The 22,928-nt window shown below is 51.9% G+C and overlaps 6 protein-coding genes across 6 annotated transcripts; 1 reads left to right on the forward strand and 5 right to left on the reverse strand.

Annotated features, from left to right (window-relative positions):
* Nucleotides 1–1,264: 1,264 nt before the first annotated feature.
* On the reverse strand, nucleotides 1,265–2,945 carry BO72DRAFT_459123 (uncharacterized protein; the record flags this gene model as incomplete). The annotated part of the gene is made up of 5 exons (XM_040946409.1): nucleotides 1,265–1,656; nucleotides 1,809–2,231; nucleotides 2,327–2,361; nucleotides 2,479–2,576; nucleotides 2,631–2,945. 5 exons carry the CDS (start codon nucleotides 2,943–2,945, stop codon nucleotides 1,265–1,267), a joined length of 1,263 nt encoding a protein of 420 aa, XP_040801009.1.
* A 1,010-nt stretch (nucleotides 2,946–3,955) lies between these two features.
* On the reverse strand, nucleotides 3,956–5,292 carry BO72DRAFT_459124 (putative integral membrane protein; the record flags this gene model as incomplete). Its single annotated transcript, XM_040946410.1, has 5 exons — nucleotides 3,956–4,329; nucleotides 4,391–4,455; nucleotides 4,517–4,902; nucleotides 4,959–5,063; nucleotides 5,140–5,292. 5 exons carry the CDS (start codon nucleotides 5,290–5,292, stop codon nucleotides 3,956–3,958), a joined length of 1,083 nt encoding a protein of 360 aa, XP_040801010.1.
* A 4,867-nt stretch (nucleotides 5,293–10,159) lies between these two features.
* On the reverse strand, nucleotides 10,160–11,430 carry BO72DRAFT_448382 (GLTP domain-containing protein). Its single transcript, XM_040944776.1, has 4 exons — nucleotides 11,057–11,430; nucleotides 10,930–10,988; nucleotides 10,756–10,874; nucleotides 10,160–10,626 (listed from the first exon to the last, which is right to left on the reverse strand). The coding sequence occupies exons 1-4, from the start codon at nucleotides 11,166–11,168 to the stop codon at nucleotides 10,332–10,334; spliced, it is 585 nt and encodes a 194-aa protein (XP_040801011.1). The 5' UTR covers nucleotides 11,169–11,430; the 3' UTR covers nucleotides 10,160–10,331.
* A 334-nt stretch (nucleotides 11,431–11,764) lies between these two features.
* On the forward strand, nucleotides 11,765–15,061 carry BO72DRAFT_378712 (sporulation-specific 71 family protein; the record flags this gene model as incomplete). The annotated part of the gene is made up of 3 exons (XM_040941325.1): nucleotides 11,765–11,845; nucleotides 11,893–14,448; nucleotides 14,501–15,061. The coding sequence occupies 3 exons, from the start codon at nucleotides 11,765–11,767 to the stop codon at nucleotides 15,059–15,061; spliced, it is 3,198 nt and encodes a 1,065-aa protein (XP_040801012.1).
* A 33-nt stretch (nucleotides 15,062–15,094) lies between these two features.
* BO72DRAFT_429723 (putative mitochondrial inner membrane protease subunit Imp2) lies at nucleotides 15,095–16,532 on the reverse strand. Its single transcript, XM_040943077.1, has 2 exons — nucleotides 15,791–16,532; nucleotides 15,095–15,640 (listed from the first exon to the last, which is right to left on the reverse strand). The coding sequence occupies exons 1-2, from the start codon at nucleotides 16,300–16,302 to the stop codon at nucleotides 15,268–15,270; spliced, it is 885 nt and encodes a 294-aa protein (XP_040801013.1). The 5' UTR covers nucleotides 16,303–16,532; the 3' UTR covers nucleotides 15,095–15,267.
* A 216-nt stretch (nucleotides 16,533–16,748) lies between these two features.
* Nucleotides 16,749–18,405, reverse strand: BO72DRAFT_404816 (macro domain-containing protein). The gene is made up of 2 exons (XM_040942270.1): nucleotides 17,488–18,405; nucleotides 16,749–17,382 (listed from the first exon to the last, which is right to left on the reverse strand). Exons 1-2 carry the CDS (start codon nucleotides 18,123–18,125, stop codon nucleotides 16,932–16,934), a joined length of 1,089 nt encoding a protein of 362 aa, XP_040801014.1. The 5' UTR covers nucleotides 18,126–18,405; the 3' UTR covers nucleotides 16,749–16,931.
* Nucleotides 18,406–22,928: the final 4,523 nt, after the last annotated feature.

Consider the following 22,928-nt stretch of genomic DNA (forward strand, 5'->3'; position numbering starts at 1 on the left):
AACCAGTACAACAGTAAGGGTCCAAAGTACCAGGCTGGGGTATATCTGACTGCCCTGCGAGCCGCCCAGGGCAGCTATAGACCACATTTCTCAATCCTCCATATGTCTCTTCCGGGGTATATGCAACACTTGCGCTGACTAGGCATCGATAACTGCATGCTGATGTTTGGCCCAAAAATGTGACTACTGTACTTTGGATGTATCAATCCTGATCTGTAACGAGTAGATTGCAGCCAGACAAGCCAACAGACTCTCAATACATCCTCAGGCTTGACCACAACATGCCGACTTGATTCGTTCCCCACGCTAGATTGTCGTGTGCATGGATAACCACTCGGGTTGCTGTAGATCGATACGATATATCTACTACTGAGTCGTAGCCATAAATACCTAAAGTGAGCAAGGCTGGGCGCGGCGAACAGCCTCCCGATGAGCTTGCTGAGGAGGACAACCTCCAATGGAGCACAGAGTCCTCCCGAGCTCACGTTTGGCGTGTTCAGACCGCAACATCAGAGCTCTACCGGCTGATAGTGGCTGGGGCACTTCTCAATACTGACTGGTGTGCCGCGCGTTCAAGGTCCGCAATGAAGGTACAAGCTCGGTCCTCAGATCCGTGTCCCTCAATCTGCCGTGCAGCTTGTGTGGCTAGGTCATTAAGGAACTGCGAGACCTGACTCATGAGGACAACATCGTCCGTCGCAGTTTGTGCGCTTGGATTTGGTGGGTATTCCAGAGAATTGTTTGCATAGCGATTATGGGGTAGAATATGACGAGCCTGAAAGACCTCAGGTTAGAAGACTTAGCGAGAGATAAGAATCCAATAATCAGCGGACGGGTAGTAGGCCTTTGTTCAGATTGCGAACCAGAAGACCTTACTTAGGTTTCAAAACCTGCTTCACTGCTAGCAGAAATTGCAAGGATGAACAGCAGGCAGACACAGAGATTTCTAAGCTTGTACCGACTCCCTCCAGCTCTACTTTATGCCGGAGACTCCATGACTTGCAGCGAGTGCTTGCCAGATGGACATAAGCCAGACAGTGGTGAAATTCGAGACGAAGCATGACCGCCCGCATGTCTGCGCCATCCCGGCCAATACCGGCGGCCGCAGAGAAGAAAAGCTTCGGACGATGATCAGGTGCAACGGCCATTCGCCATTCTTCCAGCTGATCATCTAATGTTCAGATGGCCTGCAGAATCTCCCCATCACTTTTTTCGAGGGCTCGTCGAGAGTACAAAGCAGTATAAGCCCGGCAGCGGATCTCCGTTAACCGGAGATCGCCGGGAAATAGAGGCTGTGAGTAGCTGTCTGCTTCCATGGTAAATGAACATAATTCTTGTAGCCTCCAGGAAGACTCAGGTCGCAATTGTGTTCAGATAGAAACGGTGGCTGTTCGGTGCGCCGACCAAGTTCTTTATCGAAATGATAGCACGACCAGGAAAGGTTTCGAAGATGCGCGTCTAACCTAGTCCCTAGCTCACTCGAATTGGTGAAGAGCAACGCGCGCTCGAAGCATGCCTTGGAATGGCCTCCAAGAAGGAGTACTACTCGAGAGGCGAAAGTGCTCCACATGACAGCCATTCGAAGTTTTCCCGAGAAAAGACAGACGACAATCGTGATGACTGATGTTTGCAGCAGGTCTAAGTCGGGCTCTTGTCCTATGTGCATTGAAGTCTCAATATAATGCAAAACGCACAAACGTTCAGTTGGCGATGTCCGATGGCCTGCGTCTAATTGATGTAGTGACATGAATAGAATGCAAGGAAAGCCCACACGCAGAGACAATCAGACTTCCTAGCCCCTCGCCCACGGGGATCAGTCTCATAAGCATACGATACATTTTGGTCGAAGAGAACGGGGTCTAGTGTCGGGAATATGGAGCTATAAATCGTAGAGTAGAAGTCAACGGCCAGGGATTTGATCACATCATGCTCAGGTAGACTTGTTCGGTCGATTGAACTCGATTCATGATTCAGACCGGGGCCAAATTGTGCAACATTCTCCCAGGGTGGAGAGTTAGAAGACTCAATGGTCGGTGATGATCGTCTGGAAGGCTGGCTAACCTGCGTGCCCGATAATGCAGGTATGGTGTCTGAAGATGATGACAACGAGGCGCTCCCTTCAGTCATAGGGACTTTGCCACTCAAGTGCGCCGGAGAGTGATTTCGAGGTTTACTAGGCGGTAGGGTAGAATCTCCCACCACATCATTATCAGACGCATTGGTATGAGGTTCTAATGTGACACTCAATTTTTGCGGTACTTGAAACTAAACGAGACAACTCGTGCTCTGTGCTTGGGCAAGCTTGTGAAGTGAAATTCGAACTGACCGTTTTGAGAGCTGCTAGCATTTTCTCGTGGCTGCCTAAAGACGGTCACGTCAGCGCACACTTGAGGAGCCAAGTAGGGAATCTCCCCATGAATCACTCCAATGACCCTCAGTTGAAAGAAGCCGTGGTATTGATATAAGGAATCCACTCACATATAATTGCGACGTCTCTTGCGTTGCCTATCATATAGACAGGGGACGTCCTGATGAGTGCACCAATTGCACCGGGGTTGGGCCGCTTCGCATTTTATCTATGCACCATGAGGCTTGGCTGATAGACATCATGCACTGAGTAGATAGCTTACCTTTTGCCGATGACATCTATCACAAGCGCGTGAAACCCGTGTTCTACCTGCTTTTTCTCCGAAGGCGAGAAAAACCACCTTGAAGCCGGAATTCATGTTGTCGGGGCGCATCCGAGAGTAGCATTCTGTAAAGCCGTTAGCGCAGGAACAGGAACCCCCTACAATTCTTTTCGGGAAGCCGAAGCGTACGGGATCATGATCTCCATCCCAGCCCACGAGATCGGGATTGCCGCTGGAAATACGTTCTTTGTCTATGCTTGCATCGCCCAAGAACACCTGGGATGGCGAAACTGAGTCGCGCCTGGGACTAGCCATGAAATTTTAGGTTGTTCTTAATTTACATTTGGGTTGAAAGACCAATGACCTATCGCAGGGGAATTCCAAGCTTGGATGGTAGACCGTGATAAAGACAATGCCGCAAAGACTTCTGAGCGCCGAAGAGCAGCCCTACTCTTATACCCGTGGCAAGTCCGAGGCAGGCTACAACATTGAGGCAGAATTCTCTGCTTGCACAGGGGGTGGTCTCCACCGATCAGATTCGCCTTCCCAAGGCCCGATAGGAACCGTGACATAACAAGGCGCAGGAGATGACCTCCCGGTACATCCTTCGGGAAGTAAGACCTAAAACGAATGCTCTCAAGGTCTGATTCATCTAGAGCGTCTTGGAGCATCTGCTCCCATACTATGTTTGTTTGAATTCAAGACCGAGTTGAGAGAGAGAGAGTCGATCCCAAGGGACTTGCGTTGGCCAAAATGCACACTGGAAGCGACCCCAGTACCCATGCCTTAGTACGTTATCACTTGTTCAGTTGGTTCCAGTAGTTGGGAGCAAGTCGGTTCAATTCAAGGTTGAATTGGTTCAATCGATCCACTCCTCCAATCAGGGCAGCTGCTTGTATCAAGTTAACCGAGTGCGTCAAGAAATGCTGAGGTATTCGGCATTTTTACCTTTTCGAGACCGGCAGAGGCGAAGCCTTGGAGAAGCTTTTGGACGAAACATGACATCACATGTGTGCGAATGAAGAATATATGCATCAGTCTAGGCCCCCCCCCCCCAAACTGGCCGTCGATTGCAAAGGCATGCACTAATCGATATGCTCAGTAGCTTTCGGAAGCTTACATGCCGACGCCCAGGCACTCTCCTACATAGCTGTCTTAGTAATCTTGGCTGTATGCTTGATTGTTATTCTATGAAGGTAAAAGACTAGGGCTTGTCCGAGTAAGGTATACCGACTACGTACTAACAGGAGGTCGTGCAGACACACAGAAATATTATAACGGTAATTAAATATATCGTAAGTAAGGTGCCAGTAGCAGGAGAGATCCTATACAATGTCTGAAGTCACCACAAAAGACTTGTGTATATTGACCCCATTCATGCGCTTAGGCTTCGGGTTGAGGTCCTCCTGACTACTGTGCGGGCTCCCAGCCGAGGTTTGTATAGTCGTGACCACGCCCTGAGATTCTTCCGGATCGAGATCCGGCCGCCAGTATTTCGTCGCGTTGCTCTGTGAGGGGTGGGTTGCATGGCCGATCGAGCTCGAAAGAGGTATGCTACCCCCTGTTTTCTTGCTACGTGTGGCGCCATAGCTGGCGTCACCAAGCCAGCGAAAGAGAGGACGCAGGGTTACAAGACACCCTGCCGTGATGCCAAGGCCAGCCTCGACATTGGACCAGATCGAGATCTGCGCTGTAGCGTCTGAAGAAAGTTCTAATAAGTAATTTGTGTGGCTCTCGTGTCGGGTGAAATCGAAACTTACAGAGGAACTCCTTGTCGTTGTAAGTAGGCAGAAAAGGTATGCGTACAATCACAGCTGCGCTGGCTCTATCGGCTCATTAGTTCATGGCTGATTATCAGGCATGAAGGTTTATCCAAGAGTACTCACACGCAACCCATGCTCAAAATCCCTGCTAGCGCAGCCTTAGTTCTTGTACTCATTTGCAAGTTCCAGACTAAAAAAGCAGGTAACAAGCCCAGAATCAAGTCGCAGACCATGGCTGTTACACTATACAGGTAGGCGATATCGATGAGGTAGTCGATAGAGATGCAGGTCCCAGTGGAATGAAAACGTCGCCAAAAGTAGGAAACCGGTTGGCATTCTAGAGTCAACATGAACCAGAACACCAGGCCCACGACAATCGAGATGGCAATGACAAACCACAAGAGCATCTTGTGTATCCGTGAGACGGTAAGCCGGAAGAGAGTCAATGCAATAGAGACCTTGGCAACAACTACCGTCACGACATAGCTTGTTTGACCTAACCACCACCACTGCAAAATATTAACTTACTTTGCCGTTTGGAAAAGGGTATTCTTAGATCACATACAAACAAGGCGGTTTCTAACGTGTCTTGGTCAAGCCACTCGAGTTTTTGGCCCATGCCATACACTGACCCGGTGATACCACATAAGGCAAATAGAATCTCCAGCGCCTATGGTGGATTCACTCATTATTAGCATGATTCAAGAAGAAAGCCACGAGGATGGCAATAGCAGCTAGCCACATACCATGGCTAGAACCATCAATGCATCGTCCCATCCGAATGCGCGCACCAGTCGCAGTCTCACGAAACATCGTAAGCAGACGGAAATGAAGGAAAGTCCGAGGAAGACCACGGTAACAACGAAGATGGGCTCGCTGCGACCTTTGAACTCAACCATTGTAAATTGTCTGTGAGGTGAGGTCAATCACGACTGAGGATAATAGTCTAGGAGCCGATGACATAGTCATCTCAAAGCGGAAAAGCAACCATCAAGGAAGCGAGGAAAGAGAGAGAAAGAGAGGCGGTAGCAGCACACGAAATATTGCACTGCAGGTGCCGGACGATAGCACTTTAAGGGGAGCAGACTGGCTGCATAAGATGAAGAAGCTTCTACGCTAAGGAGTCGGACCGGGTCGGACTGTCTGACAAGGCATGGAATGGAAGGTTTAGTGAAGAGTGATGGGGCATGGACCCAGTGGCAAGGAAGCGACTCTGAGGGTGAAAGAGTGACACATGGATCCCAGCAACTGCAGCTTGGGTGGGGAAGGTTTACCTAGGCACGTTCTGAACTCCGAAGGTGACCCCTCTATGCCATCATTTCTAGTGCCTAGGGCCAGGAATAGACTTTGGCAGAAGCTGAAGACCCATCGGCAAGCTTGAGTGAGGTTCAGTCATGAGAAGCCCTTTCAGCAATGGCCAAAATAGGCTGATCGGCACCGGCCTAGCAGTGCCAAAAGATGGCTCTGGGGCAATCTTGCCATGAAAGGAAAATGTAGTCAGTAGTCCACTTCAGGGTGCATTACATTGGTTCGGGTGGTTCATCACTCCACCTGTCTCTGGAGTCTGGACGGGGTTACTTCCAAAGGTGGGGAGGGGAGAAAGGGAACCTCCTCCAGGCACGGACACCTTACTACAAACGATCCTAGTAGCATCAATGCTGACAACTTGAAGACAACATGCAGTAGTTGCTAGACTATTCCACTGTCTACGTTTCTAGGAGTCGAGGCTATGGTTTACCATTGGCTCGAACGATTGGTGTCTCGAACCTTTGGTGCCGTAAATATGCGGCTTGCTGTGCGATGGAACATTGAGTACTAGCTTGCCAGTGGAGGTCAGCTAGACATGCATGCAGATGGGTACCAAGAATCGCACCCTGCAGGGGACACACGCGGATGATCCAGACCTGATTGCCATGTTATAACAGGCTCCTGGACCCGAGAACGTGAGGAACGACGTTGTGGAAGTAAGGTTGTATTTATGATCGCAGACATAGAATAATTCTAGAGTAAATAGAGACTGTTCCTTAACAGGGGGCCGATAGGCTCGGCGTAGGGCAAGTTCGAAGTTTAATCCTCTACCATCCATGGAATTGAACAGCAACTAAATAACAGATATCCACTGCAAATAAAGGTCCTGTCCGTTCTCCTGGGACAGCCTTGACCAGATATAGATCTTGCAGGATATTCTTTCTCAAGCCGCCCCAAGGTACTGCACTTGTAGCAACCAGCCACCTCCATAGCTAGTCCATCGGAGCATATCAAGATGCGCAATCTCGGCAAGTGAATTCACGATTCAGCCCGGACAAAAAGTAAACCAGCTTGATCGATCTTGTTCGCACAGGGTAAAGATAGACAGCCCCACCGACGGATGCGACGGATGTTTCGTTTCGATCTTCTTCCCTGTCAACACCGTTGGACTGGAATGAAAGCCTATCTTCCGTGACATTGATGTGTGAATGACAAGCTACCGACTTGTGCTGGGATATTTCCTAAAACAACAACATATCTTTGATCCGATCCTTTAGCATGATTTGGGACTGTATTCTTCTGTGTGGGTGAGCGGGCTACTTTGACTAATCAAACCACCATGACTCGTGACGGGCGATTGCCGAACGGTCTCCAACCGTCTCAACGTGCCCCTCTTCTGAAGTCCTTACCCGGCAGCACAATCCACAATTAATTTGAGCCTGCCGATCCAACAAGAGGATCGCATCTGAGGATCTCAGATGCAGTTGCACTTGTTTAACCCTCCTTTTCTTTCCGAGTAGGACAATATGGAAACGATCGCATTGTCAACAGGGCCAGAGGCAATCTCTCTTGCGCGATGCACAATCTGTTCTATTTGACTTTTCCGTATACACGTCTGACAGGTGCCAGGTGTCAGCACTTGATGCCAGGGACAATTTCTTCGCCATCTCGCCTAGAGCCTGAGCTAGCCTCTAGTGCCGCCGAGCTTCGCAACACCCTATCATCATTCGCTGGGAGAAGGGAAAGCCATGTCATCGTGCACAATTTCCCCCCTTTCTCTCAGTCCCTAGACTCCCTACAATCGATGATTCGGAAGAGGGTACCCATTTCCGGTCTTGCTCCGTTTATGGTTTCAACCAACACTGGAACATGGCGGGAGCGGCGTCCACGAACCATAATAAGCTCGGCTATCAACTTTGCATTAGTACCACTAAACGTATGCTGATAACTGTGTACGCACGGTATCGGGAAGTCTCGCGTGCACTACTGTTGTCCTGCTTCTAGGATCTCCCCTTGAATAAGCCGGGCACTGAAGCCTGGGTGTCAATCCTAATCCACAGTTTACCGATTGAAAGAAAGCAAATCTCGATGAGCAGAACATCAAGGTACTGCATGTTTCCAGGGTGGTACAACGTCGGTACTCCCCTCCTCTTATCTGACATGGAAACTTCTGAGGTCACTGTCAACGTCACATGCTAGGTAGGCTAGGCCGGTCCCCACCTCCTGAAACGGTCGTTGCTTGAATGCACGTTTCATCTGTCATCGGTCGAACTGTCAACACAATGCCTTAGATGCTATTTTGAGCCACCAGGTGGAGTGATCTGGGCTTTATACTCTTATAGCATACGATGTTATGCTCCAAGAGTGCGCGAGATCCTTCTCTGAACTCACACCAACGCTTCGGTTTGTCACACGTGCAACGGTGCTACGCATATACGGAGTACCACCAGAGGCCGGGGATCTGAGTTGGCACTTTTGCCCTATGCAATAGCCACCTGAAGTAGAGGGGTTCGTGTTACCATTGGGTTCCAATTCCCCTCGCTCTGGGCGATGCCAAAGGCGCTGAGAGCTCAATTGTTGCCCTATGGGAGCACAGGTGGTTTCATGCTAGGTTAGATCCAGTTGAGCGCCAGTCACTATAACAGCCAAGTCTTTCACGAAAGTAATCTCGCTGCAGATTCCCAAGAGTCTTGAGAGGGAGAGTAGCATTTCAGGTAGGCGAAGACTGTACCTAGTAGTACAGTAGTCTAGCCCGCGGCCCGCGGCGGCATGCTAGATTACCCAATTGGGACAGCAGCGCAGAGGACGAACCTGATCTGGGGACAGTTCAAGGTTGGTGCATGCGCCTCCAGCTTCTATCCCGCATCCAGCCCCCTTCACATGGAAGCTCCAGAGCATAGATACTTGCAGCTGCAGTCTCGATTTAATGATTATTCTAGGTCCTGAAGCCTCCTGGCCAAGCCATCGCCGCTATGCGTGTGATTGCTCATGTTATACCTTGCACCCTTGCTTATGGTCTCTGTCTTTCCACTACTCCATCTCTCCATCTACCATCGCATGTACCTTTGGCACGCTTTAGCAATCATCAATCCTGAACACGTGATATGAAAGGAGCAAGCGAAGACATGAGTATAATGTGTAGCATAAGAGCATGTAGAAAGCACAGCGCACGTCAGATCGATCCGGTTGGCCCCAGAGCTGTAAGTTAGCATGTCTCCCCAGGCCAAAACAAGGCTTGCCGCTTGTTGAACGAAGACAAAGATTTGAGCAAGCGCAGTCGCACCGAGCGTCATGAGAATTGAATCCCTCATGCACAAATTGAAAACAGCCTGCTGAAAGAAGATATCTGTGCTGACCACCTGGCACCAGCCTCAGAAAATGCATAGGTATAAGTCTCTGCAAGCTAGGTGATTCGTCTGTTGTAGATTCTGAGAAGAGGTCACTGAAGAACAGCATCCACGAGGCCGCCCCCTCCTTCAGCGATCGTTCTGAGACCATAGGCTGATGTAATCCTGTCGGTAGTCTCGAAAGAGACACTTCAAGGCCTGTGTCATGCTCTTGTACACTAGCAGTCGACCGATCGTTGCTCAGATCCCTTCATAAATCGGCTAGGCTCTGATGAGCCGCTCCCCGATCGAGATCTCGCTGCATCATGGGCATCATCTTTTCTCTAATACGTCGATCATTCATCCCCGTCTCCTCGAAAAAGCTTCAGGATTCGGCCTAACAGGGAGAAGAACTCTTCCAGGCCATCATCCACAGTATCTGCTTGTGAGTGCTAGTCTTGAAATTGCAGACGGTACTACGATCGGTATCGGTGATAGAATAAATGGAATGCACGAAAAGCACGCGTGGCCTTATACTACGGTCGGAAACATCTTGGAACTACGAACCCACGTAGCTCCGCGAGTGGATGCCTCCTCCAAGAGTGCTCGGGGCAGCTGCTAAGCGAACACAGTAAGTATCAAGAGTCAAGACCGGGCTCGTATGGGTCCTTGCTCGAGTCGAAGTTCATCCATCCTTGACGCTATGCCCTCGCTTTTCCACCCAATGTACAATCTCCGCCCCTGTCTGTGTTCCCTCTTACCAGTCATGGTTATATTTGTGCTCGTCGCAGAAGATCGAATAGGATCGACACATTTTCCGGTGAATCGGGGAGACTTGTCAATCATCTCGTCTTGCTGTATGGCGCTCGCACCGCCAACTTCGTCTGAAACTCAATCGGTCATGCCATACAGATTTGCATTATGGAACTCCAGTTCTTATATGTGCATAGCTATTTAACATGATTTGGATGGTTGGTACCATGCCACAGGAACGAAGCAATTCCATGGTTATGATGGCGGAGCAAGTCCACAAATCGTCCGATACAAATGTCCTCCGGTGATCATCCTGATCACTTGCTCAATGGAGGTATACAAGAGCACCTCCAAGACGAGGATCCCCCCCCCCCCCCCCCCCCCCCCCCCCCCCCCCCCCCCCGCCCCCCCCCCCCCCCGCCCCCCCCCCCCCCCCCCCCCACAAGTTCGGGGCAGTACAAATACGACCAAACCTGCGCAGACCAAATCTTCTCTATAAATAACATGCAAGAAGTCTCAGACTTTCCCGAATAGATGTATGTACATTTCAAAACTGCGCTTTCCTTCATATGCCGAATGTGCCTGACATCAACTAGCCTTCCGAAAGATATCTACCACTTAGCCTGGGGGCTCTCCATGAACGCCTTCAGGATGTTGATCCGCTCCTCAAGGGCCGCAACATAGACATTCAAGTTCTCCTGCACCTGAGCCTGATCATCGCCCAGTCTAGAGTAGAAGTCCTTGCGGTAAGGGCAGGCGGACATGGCAGCGGAGAAGAGGGGCTTGACAACAAAAGAGTGGTGGGGCTTGAGGGTGCCGCCGTAAGCGTTGCGGAAGGAGTCGGCGAGCTCGGTGGAGGCGTTGTTAATGTTGTGGCGAAGAGCTTGGGCGGTGAAGTCAAGTCCTCTGTGAGAGCAACATGTCAGCTTTGTGTTGAAGGATTTGAAGGTGTCGATGAGAACCATGCATCATGCATCGATGCATGCGGCTAGGTGTCATGGGCTGAGTGACGGGGAGGGGTAAGTCAAATCTAACCTAACGAGCCAGAGGAGACCCTCGGTGGCGGTGTGCTTTCCGGTCTTGAGCTCGTTCACGACAAGCTCTTGGAGAGTCTGGGACTCAGCGGGAGCAGCCAGGAACCTGTCCCTGACTTTCTGTGATGGGGTTAGACCTGAGCGATGGCTGAATGCGGGGTATGGTTATCCGAACCTTGATGTTGCCGGTGAGGTCAGACTTGACAACGCCGAAAGCCTTGGATTGCATGAGATCTAGGAGTTTGATGTCAGCATACAGAGCTCTGTGACGTGCTATACCATGCCCGATAACGGTTGCATACCGAACAAGGTGGTCAGGGCCTCAGCAGCATCGAGGAATTCCTGAGTTGAAATGCCGTTGGCGGTGATGGGAACTTCCGCGAAGGACTTCTTGCCGTCGAACCAGGTAGCCATTTTTGTGTGAAAGTAAGGAGATAGAGTGTATGGTGTAGATACAAAAGAGCACAGTGAATTGTAGGGAGGTAAATAGAGAGAATATCTGTCGAGTGATCAGGGGTTGGGGGGCTTTATAAGGCAACGTGGAGGGGAGGTGGAGGGCAGCTCATCAACAGCCCACGGCGGCCTGTCACAACTCACCGCCGCCGCAGGGGAGCGGGACACGCAAGCGGTGAGGTTCGAGACCAATAAACAAAGCGGGTCCCTTCGCCCCTGAGTGGTTATGTCAGCCATTGTTTCACCTGAGACAAAGTGTGCAAACATCTGAGCGGGCTATCAGGCATTAAGGCAGAAAGGCAGTTAGGCAACAGGGCATAAACTTGGGAAAGGGGAAGACCTCCAACGAGCGACGTCATCGACTCCGGGCCAAGACTTGTCCCCAGCGTCGGTTCCTGGCCGATGCCAGATCTGCATCTCAACTCCCCCCAGCTTTCCTGGTTCGATTTTAAAAACACCCTTTGTCCTCAAGGACACCCTAGACATCTCGCCGAGGGTGTTTCACTGGAGATGTCATGACTTCTCATGCGCCAACGGAGCAGCATTCCAGTGACGGAATGGCTACCGATCCTCGTCTCGGGTATCATGGCTCCAAATATCGCGGGCTGGATCCCGACTCTCATACTGCAGAGAAATTGGTATGTGCTTACACACAATCCACGTCCTAGCTGCTGACCCAACAAAGCATCATGCCTCTCCCAAACACATACACATGACCAATCGGCGATTCTTCATCGGCCCCATTCCGCAGGGCTGGTTGCAGAATCACCGTAAATCGTGGTGGAGGACAAGACTCAGGCTGAGTAAATACTCTTCAAGGACTGTCACTTTCTCTGCAGATCCCATGGTCGCACGTTACACCGAGGAGTACGACAGTGATGATTATGAATCCTCTCCCGAAGAAGAGTCAGCTGGTCTGGCCGATACCACTGAAGACGAAGCAACAGAACGGGAATCGGAGGACGAAACCAGGGATCGTGAGCCCCGCCGGCGAAAGAGCCTACGGACTATTCCATACACACTCTCTGAAGACAATGGGCACGAGGTTTCGCGGACGACTACTGCAGACACAAGCCGATCAACTTCTAGCGAATCAACGAACCACGAAGGCGCGTCTACTCGAAGACAAGACGGTGGCTCTGCTTATTACACGGCCCACGAGCGCGGCCCAAGCGATGCATCCTTGGAACCCAGCAGGATGGAGTCGGAGCAACCCACGCGGGAACAAGACAGGCAAACGCTACAGGTTCCTAGCCAATATGCCGAGAGTCAGTCAAGCCCCATGATTCCTGCTAGCGATCATGGATCCACAATTGGGTTGCTAAGGCCAGCGTCGCGATCCAAAGGAAAGGGAAGAGCACCGTCCGTGTCGACACCAGCAGATCTAGAGCAGCATGAGCCTCGGGTGGAGAGCGACGAAGAGCAATCAATTCCGCAGGGCAAGCGAGTCAGAAGTAATCCTCTTCACCCACTGCACAAAAAGGCGGTCAGATACAACCTGGATGACAATCTCTTGGACAAACAACAGCGGCTTTTTTCGCGCATATCGAGGACACAGGGAGTCTTGTCACGACACCGACCGCACCGACGCAAAATCCAGGAAGGAGAGGTCCTGAAGGCAGAGAAAATGCTTGTCCGGATTGAGGAAACACTACAGGACAAGCTTCCTGATGACTATACAGAGAACGACAGTCTCAAGTCAGAGAATCGGGTTGTGGATCAGTGGCGAGAATACCTCGTGGCGTGTCGAGTGTCTTCAAATCCGGATGCGCCATTCTCTCTCCAGATGTACAAGACTCGTGTCATACCCGAGGTGCAAAAGGCAGGCACGCGGGTGTCACCGCAGTATGATATCCCACTGGGTCGCAAACGGACCAAGGTAAATCTTTATTCACACCTGGACAAGACAATTGTCATCTGGGGGCCGTGTAAGCGAGGGACGAAGATCTTCATTATACGGCCGAAGTCTGCGGCGCATGCTATGGAATGGTACACTTTCCTGAGCCAGGTGCTAGGCAGGCGCCGTCCATCTTCACTCCCGATATATGTCCCAGACCTTGGAGTATCTCTTGTTTTCAAAAATCCGTTCGAACAATTAGAAGCAATATATTCGAACAAGGGGAAGGGTGGTGTTCTGGGTCGCGCCGCAACGAAGGAGAACTCTGTCGCTACAGCGATCGTGCGCGGTTGCTTGGAGATGCTGGAACACCGCCCCGAATGGGCGGAGGTTCTGAACCGCTGGTCCAAGACTGAGATCATGGGGCTTGCCTGGAAGCGGTATGATCGATTAGAATGGATTTTTGGTACCAATGAAGCGAACATGTACGGCACAATTGCGATGCATACGACCCATGAGCTCGAGCTGCGACCAAGGCAACATTATCAGACGTACGTCAAGCACGACCACGAGAAGGAGGATGAGCCCCCTCCAGTAGAGGGCTTTCTTGTACGTCTCACATCGCAGCGTGGTGTACATCAGCGATTGAATAAAATGTTTTTCAAACGACTGTATTTCTTTACTCAGGATCACCACTTGTTTTTCTGCAGACCCTCCAAGTCACTGCCGCCGGCGCCTCCGAAGCTCGACCGCGATGAGACTACCGTGCCCTCAGCGCAGCAGATCTTGGACGCATCGCCTCTTTCTTACGATATCGATCCGTACCCGTTGCAGGACGGCGAGATTACATGGTTATCGAGTGGCAATAAGGAACACATTACCAAATACGACGAGCAGGCTTATGCTCAACAGCAAAGAAACGCCCACAACATTGAGCATGCAGACGGGTTCATTGATCTAAGCCGGGTCAAAGAAGTCCGCAATGTGCACCGTGATGCTTGCCCCGCTGACCCCAATCTCGAACAAGGGCCCGACGTCGATTTCCAACCTGACGCGATAGATTCGCGCCGAGATGACGGCGCCACGAAGCAGTTTGATGATGAGAGGACGTTTGAGATGCTCCTGCACAATGACCTTGTTGTTCGGTTCCAGGCGTACGATGAGATCACCAAGAATGAATGGATGAAACGACTTGATGCTCTGGTGAAATACTGGAAGGTCCGGCTGGCGACCGATGCAGCGGAGCTCAAGGTTCTCCGCCAGCGTAACCAAGAACTTCTTGGAATCGATGAGGAGATGGAGTCGATCATGGGGCAATTCGCTCGAAAGTGGGAGGTCAAAAAAGCCGAGGCCTCGCCTCTGCTGCACAACATCTGTGCTCTGTCGGGCTGCCGGACAATCAAGGTACATCACACGCCACCTTAATGGAGAAGCGAATTATTGACCGGAGTTGCAGATGTCTGGACAATTATATCGGAAACCTCGGCGCCATAGCACCTTCAAGCGATGCCATGTCGTCCTCATGGCCGGAAAGTTGTTAATCTTTCGCACCTCCTTGCGGAAGCGCAACGGCGCCGAAGTGCCTCACATACACCACAGCTTGGAGACCACCATCGATCTGGCCGACTGCTATATATACTCGGGTCTTTTGACCGAATCAGACTTGCTCTACTCAAATCAGACGTTCGACAGCAACCGGCCTGGGCACCACTCCCTCCCGCGAGTTTATCTCGCGACAGACGTCTACACAAGTAGTGACGAGGACACCGCCATCGCATTCGTGATCTGGCAGCCCTTGCGCAGAAACTACTTCCGCTCACGCGAGTACGGGACCAAGGGAGAGAAGCGGCAACGGTTGAAGCAGGTGTCCACGCTGGGGGTGCACGGGCGAACCATCGTCTTCAAGGCGCGCAGCCGTGTGGAGAAAGACCGGTGGGTGTTGAGTATAGCATCCGAGATTGACCGTCTGCAAGAAGACCGGCCGGAGGATGTGCGAATCATCTCACAGCAGACTTAGCGATTGTTTCTTGTTTTTTGAAGTATAGCTCCACGATCCAACCCGCAGGATCGGCCTATTCTCTAATTTCTATATAGTCACCGCACACACGTGAAGGACGAAAGGGAGGAAAATATGTACATACTCAATGCAAACAAACATAATATACACAACATCGAACACCACCAACCAGCTTACAGTAAACACCTTGCCATCCCAACCGCAGTCTACGACAATTGTGGGCGTTCCAACTTCACCGCCTCCTTAACCACACGCTCCCTCACCTCCTGGCGATAACCCTCCCCGAAGCGACGCTCCGTATCGCCCTCCACAAGCCCGCGTTCCCAATCCTCCCAATTCAACCACCGCCACCTGGGCCACAGCACCGCCAGCACCCGGCCCGTGATCAGACTGCAACTCACCGGCCCGTAGGTATTACTATCCATGGACTTCCGGGGATCGCGCGCATCGCCCTCCAACCACACATGGTTGAACGGGACGACCTGCGCATCCTTCAGACAGGGTTCACGTGTCGTGATCCGATCCCCGGGCAGTCCGACGACGCGCTTGATGGCGATGTGGCGGGGATTCGCAGGGGAGCTATCACACCGGCGCCGGAAAAGAGAACAGTTAGCCACCATACCATTACCCTTTTGGAGAACCCCGGTCCCCGATCCCCCTCCCCCCCCTTCAACCCACATCTTCAACGGGGGTTGAAGATGGTCGTTGAACAAACAGCCGAAAACTCACCGAAACGTAACAACCATCCCCCTCTCCAGCCGCCGCTTCCGCTCCCACGGCCACAACCCGCCCCCGCCCCACATGTTCACCAGCACCATGTCGCTGGCCGTGTGCATCTGCTCGTAGTCCTCGTTCAGGTAGGGCGTCATGCTGGGCCCGCGCACCCACATCACCTGCAGCACGTGCTCGGAGAAGAAGAGCCCGATCGGGAGGAGCGGGAGCGTGGCGCCCAGCACCCGCACGGACCGCCGGAAGGGTAGCGGGAGGGTTGCGTAGCGCGCGCGGAGGGCGGAAAGGAAAGAGATGCGAGGGCGTTGGCGGGCTTGTTGTTGTTGTTGGTGCTGCTGCTGCTGCTGCTGCTGGGCGTGCGCGTGCGCTTGCGCGCGGAGTTCGTCTTGGAGGTCTTGGACGAGGCGGTGGCCTGAACTGGTTGCGCGGGAGAGTTCTTCGCGGGCCACGACGCGGGGTTTTGTGCGGTTGGGGTTTGAATTGGGTGGTGGTGGTGGTGTTGGTGGTGGCATATTCAGTGCTGATTCGTTTGGAGGTAGGGAGGAGGCCCTTTCTGTTGGGGTGGGAGCTGGGTTGGAGCTGGGGTTGCGTGCGGAGGAGCGGAAATGAGGGTGGAGGTGGGGATGCGGTCGCGGAGTTGGGGAGGTTGAGGGTGTCCAATCGTTTCGTGGGAAATGCGCTAGATTATCGTGTAGCAAGGGAGGAAGAGGAATTGGTGCTCAATTAGAGAGGAAAGAGTGTGTCGCATCGGAGTGCGCGATGCGAGCCGCGGAGATGATCGTGATATCGTGATAATTATTGCAAGCTTGTTTGCGGTGTTTGCACTGGTCGTTTCGGGAACGTTTGTCCTCTGACTCGGGACCCGGGCGTGGACCCAAACTATAGCTATTCTACGAAAGTATGCCGTCCTTTAGGACGAATGTCGGGTTAAAGCTTTTCACCTAGAATCCTCGCATCGCCCAAGAATAAGTGTTGCATTAGCTATCATAATTGATGGAAAATCTCAATGTCGATGGGGGTGGTGTGCATTGCTCCATTCGCACACGACCACTGAACATTTAGTCCCAGACGCCAGCCGAATCATAAAGTAACGTATTTGTCATAAGTTTTGTGCATGAATATCCATAGTCGCCAGTCTCAATTACCAATCCTTGGTCATGAGGCTATCCTTGGACAAAATCCCATCCGACGACGACTGTGAGCCATCCATGTCGATGATGCCGCTCGACTGGACGCTTTGCACGTCGGTGGCCGACGGAGGCCGGTCGACCTCGACGGGGTCATCGTCCAATCTCTCCGTGCGCCCGTCCTCGGACTTGTCCACCTCCTCCCAGTCGTCATCCGATTTGATGGAGAAGTCCTCGATGTAGCGTTTACCTCGCTGCGTGGTCGCGGTTTCGTTAACCCTCTGCTTCTTGGTCTCCGGTTGGCCGTCCAGTCCGGGCTCCATGGTGGGCGCGTCGGGGAGCTTGGCTGCGAGTACTTCGGATGACAGTAAGGACTCACCGTCGGTGCTTGTTGGCTGGGATTCGCTCTGCTCGTGGGGGATGCCGTTGCTGGGAACATCCTGATCCTCGGGTGGGAAGAATAAACTAGCAGACGAAGGCATACTGTTAGTATCCACTTGTCGAACAGTACAGGCGATAACAGCAAAAGCTCAGATGAAGGCGAAGGGGAAACCAATGGTCCAGACTTACGGCACGAGCTTCTCATAAGCCACCTCGTCCTTGCGCTCAAAATTGCAGAAGATGATGCGCTCCAACTTGCCGATATTGCCAGCGGCCTCCAGGAACTGGCGCGTCTCGTCCAACACCGCCCTGGCGGCGGCTTCACTCGGGTACCCGTATACGCCCGTGCTGACGGCCGAGAACGCGATGCTCCTCATGTCATTCTCCACGGCCACCTCCAGACTGCGACGGTAGCAGCTGCGGAGCAGCGACTCGGGCCGCCGGGCGCCCCCGCGCCGGCGCTCGGATTCGTAGATAGGACCGACGGTGTGGATGATTCTTTTGCAGGGAAGCTCGTATGCGGCGGTGATCTTGGCGTCGCCGGTGTCGCAGCCGTCCAGGGTGCGGCACTCGCGCAGCAGGTCGGGTCCCGCGGCGCGGTGGATGACGCCGTCGACGCCCCCGCCGCCCAGCAAGCTCTCATTTGCGGCGTTGACGATGCAGTCGACCCCCTGCAGCTTTGTGATGTCATTGCGGACCAACGCGATCGTGTCGTTGAAGGCCTTGGACGGCGGCGCCAGAGGGGACGCGGCGGGGACCAACCGCTTCAGCTTGTACAGGAGTGAAACGGTCGGGATCTCGGAGAGAGGTATGAGGGGGCCTGCCATATTGCAGCACGGTCGTGTAGCTCGGATCGTAGTTGTTTCCCAGGAATTGTTTATCCAAACGGCGGTGATACGAAGTCTTCCCCGCGTTTGGACAAAGAGGTGGCGGGAGCCGGGCACTTGCAGCGCAGTTTGATTCGATCGAGGGAGAAGTCCTGCACAGATGAGACAGTTTTTTGCTTGGTAATACCTTGATCCAACAAATATCAGATCAAGAAAGTATGCGATAGATAGTGTTCTCAGCAGATGTTCTTTGATGCAAGTAAGCTGTTGTGGAGGGGGGGGGGTTGAAGCTTGCTTGTCACACGTGATTGACACATGATTCACCCTTATCTTATCGCCGGGTCAACCCACAGGTGAATCTTGTCACAAACGTCATAGTGGGCTGGAATTGACCAACAGAGCTCAGTATGTCTTGAGTCACTGTGGAAGGGAAGAGCTCCCGGTTGCCTCAGGTTAGCAGTATATGGAAGCTGCGGTGTATCCTTTGCGTGTCTCTTAGGCCCCAGATATCACTCTGGTGCCAATTCATGACGCGAGACGAAAAACAACAACACAAGCTGATCGCGAACCACGAAAGAGCAATTGCGCAACCAACTGATCATATTTGGAATTCGGTTTGTGGAAAAGCAGACAAGCCCTCCTTCCTACAGCAATACATGCATGGACAAGCTACTGGTCGAATAGTCTATCAGGCACATAGACGCTACAGAACACGGTAGCAATATCAACGCCCAACCACCTCATCTCCGCGCCGTACAGTACTCCCCATACTGAGTATGAATCTGATCTACGACGTCAGAATCCAAATCGATCCACGGGAAACCCACAATCGATCGAGATCGAAATCTACCTGTCACCCGACTATTCATTACTAAACAGTCCACAGTTCTATATCCTCACCCGAACCAATAATTGCCAGCCCAGTACAGTACATGAGGAGTCAAACAATTGAATTATGCACGGGTAGCAAACCAAGCGCCTGCAGGAACTGGAGGTCCGTCCTCCTCCGTCGCCCCACGAAAATGAAAAAAGAGATAAGCCTCCGAATGGACGAGACGGAGAAGAAACAGAGGCTTGAGCCTCTTTCTTGACCCAAGATTATGACAGATGCTAAGGCAGATCGAGAGATCGAACCACACAAGGTTTAGATGTCACCGCTTCTTTGTGATCGGGCCCTCAGATCCAGCGCCGGGAACCCCTTCCCATGGCCCCGGGCTTCCCTGCCTGCTCTTAGATTACCCGATACGGCGCATGATGTATGCACGGTGCAGCTGTTCTGTTTTGCTTTGATGATCTGACAGATCGAGTCCGAAGTGATCTGTAACACTGCATCCGGGGTCGAGCGAGAGAGCAATCCACAAAGGCATTAGACTACCGCCAGTAGATCCCGAATCAAGTCACATCTTGCAGATAGGACGCGAATGATTGGCCCAGGAGAGGGCAGGGCGAACTAATGCAAGGGCCAGAAGCAGGTTCCTCTTTGCGCAACTGCGGGCTGATGGTGGGAGCTTTTGCACGCGACAGTTGAAACCTAAAGAATTATGTGGTTTGCTGGTTTTTGTTTTCATTGGAAATGAGATGCATTGTGATTTGTCAAATGATGTCAGTGACAGTCTCAAGCTACAGGCCCTGCGCGATTAGTCGCAATCTGTATGCATACACACACACACACTCTCTCTCTCTCTCTATCTCCTTTTTCTTTGATATCATCATGCATGTGTACTGTACAGTACAAACTGCATCGCCACATCATCCCAACAATTGCATGCTCGCAGACAACCCCTTCGCTTGCCCCCCTGTTGCTGCATTTCCATGCATGGGAAACACCTTCGACCGGGAGAGGGTCGTGTACGAGAATATTCGGACCACAAGAGGAAAGTGAACACGATCGTCAATCTCTCAACCTCTGCCACCATGAATTACTCCGCATTCGGAGTTCGGATGCACGTCAATCACCCCTCCCCCCCTTTTGCCCAGAAGGACAAACATATTACGAGAGTATTTACTTTGTGTATGAACGACGGGGACGAGGGCCCGGGCACAAGAAGCACCTGAACTCATCCATGCTGCAATGGATGCAAGTCCAGCACTGCAGATTAGTGTGGTTGCCTTCCTCGCTGCCTACTCCCCAAGTAGGATGGAAGCTTCTCGGCTCGGGATGACGATTAGCAGACTTTTGACAGACAGGTGCCAGATGCAATCGATCCTCCCAGGTGAGATCACTTGGAGAGAGGGTCTCAAAAGACACCCACGGATGATGGTTTGCGAATGCCCCTAGACCGGCAACAGGTAAGCCGGCCATAGAAGCAGAGTCACTCGTCTATCGGAGGGATCCAAAAGAAAAACTCTGGATCGATCCGTGACACTCGCGAGGCAATGCTATATCCCTGGGAATGTGAATCAATGTCTCAATCTGAGTAATCATGATTCTTTGAGCTTATACCTTTACAAGTATCGCCAAGGCATGCCTTTCCCCTTCTCCAAACCTGAACCACGGGGGAAAGCTTTGGAGGGGAAGTGGAACGCTAGGGTTGTACGGGTATTGCGGCTCTGTGTATCTGCGCTAAGGTAGACAGTAAGTTAACAGATCCCCTCATGCAGAGTCGAATCTAAATCAGGAGTCTGCATGGCAAGCGGGATATGACCCTCCCCCCCCCCAAAAAAACAATGGATTTGTAGTTTAAGTACTTCGTACACCGTACAGTACACAACCGAACCCCTGGGGGGGGACAGTCGAATTCGGTTTGGCCTCCACAGAAGAAAAGAAAAAGGTTCGAAGGTAGTTTTCTGCGGATCAGTTTCGAAAAAAGAAACTTTCGCATCATACATGCGGTCCAATAGCTGGGTTCCAAATCATCCCCAAGAAGAGAACCCGAACATCCACTGCGCACCAGTGGATGGAACTAACTATTTGGAGTCTGGTGGGTTTTGTTGGGTGAAAAGCTATCCTCTCCGGGTGATCAGGTAGACTAGATGCCAAAGAGATCTGGGACGAGACGGCGGGAAGGGCCAAAGCAAGGGGGAGAAGAGATGATGGGGGCGAAGGAAGGGGACGGCAAAGAAGTTCTTCGCTAACTGTCCGAGAAGGAAAAGAGAAAGGGCAAAAAAAAAGAGAAGAAGAAGAAGAGAGGGGGCAAATAGATCGTCTACTCTGGACTAGTACTCCGTATCAGCACTGGTTTACCTAGTAGCTAGCACGCCCCCCCCCCTCAGCAAGAAGGATTGGCAAAGATTTTCTTCATGTTTGCGTGTCTAAACCTGAATAGTCAAGAGTCCTTTTCTCTCTTCATCCATCGCTCGGTTCAAACCTCCAGCAAAAGCCCGAACACCCAAAATCTTTTGCACTACGTCCCGTTACCTGCTAAGACACGAGAGTACTAATGAAAAACAGCTGAGCGACAGGCGAAAAGTGGAGGGAGGGAGGGCAATCGGTCTTCTCTTCCGTCCATTCAGCGGATGTATCCGTTGTGGACCGGTCAATGCAGAGGAAGGTACAGTACACTTCGAACTTCGAACCTCGACCGTCAGCCGAGGTGGCCGATTACTCTCGGCAGAGAGAAGGACTAACCAACTCTATAGTCTTACCTTTTTCTTCAAAATGCTTAGGTGACTTTTTGTTTTTCTAGACCACGTACCGGTACCTAGTAGTTACTCAGTAGAAGGGGAAGATCGGAGCGCCCAAACCAAAAGGGGCTTAGCAGTGGAGCGGCCGGCGCGCGCGCGCGATCCAAGATGAGATAGATGAACTTGTCCCGTGATCCCGTGCGAGATCGCTAATCCTAACCCGCTTGGGCTATCAGAGAGGTCACCATTCGAATGTCGGAACCACCTTGCGACCTTTTCTGCACACCGTGGAGTCGCAGGACATCCCCGACAGAGGGGGGAGAGCTACGAGTAGATCGGATGGTTAGGAGACTGACACCGGTTTCTACGCTAAAACTATGGCGATGAACCAGAAGCAACACCGCTACAACAATCAAAAGCAAGCCAAAGCATTGCGTGGATAGGTTTTGGGTGGTGGGTGGATGATTCTTGTCATGCGTAAGCCCTTTCACTCCACCTTTCGCCTTTTTATGTACATCGCAGAACGACTAACATCTGGGCTACAGCATCCCCCCCCCCAAGCCTAAAAAGAAAAGAGAAGAGGAACCGTGATCGAGATTTTTAGGCAGCCGTGCATGCCGAACCTGGCCTCGCTAGTAATATTTATGCCTTTTTCTTTTCCCACGCGAGAAAGACTAAGTACGTACCGGTATGCTTGTTGGATTCTTTTGGTCTCTTTCAACCCCTCGTGTTCACTACTACACGTTGTAGTCCAAAAGCACTCCCCGGAAAAAAAAGAGGGGCCGGTTACCTAGTACTAGCTTCATTGGCGATATTCATCCACCGACCAGGGGGATGTGGCATGTTTCGAGATTTCATAGTCTACTAAATAGGCCAGGGCAGTGCTCCATCAAGCCTATTCCGTGGATTGGTAGATAAGGTCACGGCGAGCGAGCGGATCAGCCCTGAGCCTCCGATCTGCATCATCTCCAACCAACTGTAAGTCGGTACAGTTCATGGACTACTCCGTTTGTAGTCAGGAGGTTTTAATTACCTACATAGCAGCGTCTGGGCGAAATCGAGCCACGAATCTAAAACCTAAACACCATCTGAGCCAATCAACGGGCGTGGCCCCGGCGGCAGCTTGCGAGGGAATCAGACACGAGGCGGTGCGGTGGTGGTATAGACGATTCCAGCTGGTGCCTTATTGTCCGATCTTTGCACCCCCCCCCCCCCCCCCACAATACACGATGCTCTCCA

This window comes from Aspergillus fijiensis (assembly GCF_003184825.1).
Source record: "Aspergillus fijiensis CBS 313.89 unplaced genomic scaffold BO72scaffold_25, whole genome shotgun sequence".
Lineage (NCBI taxonomy): Eukaryota > Fungi > Ascomycota > Eurotiomycetes > Eurotiales > Aspergillaceae > Aspergillus > Aspergillus fijiensis.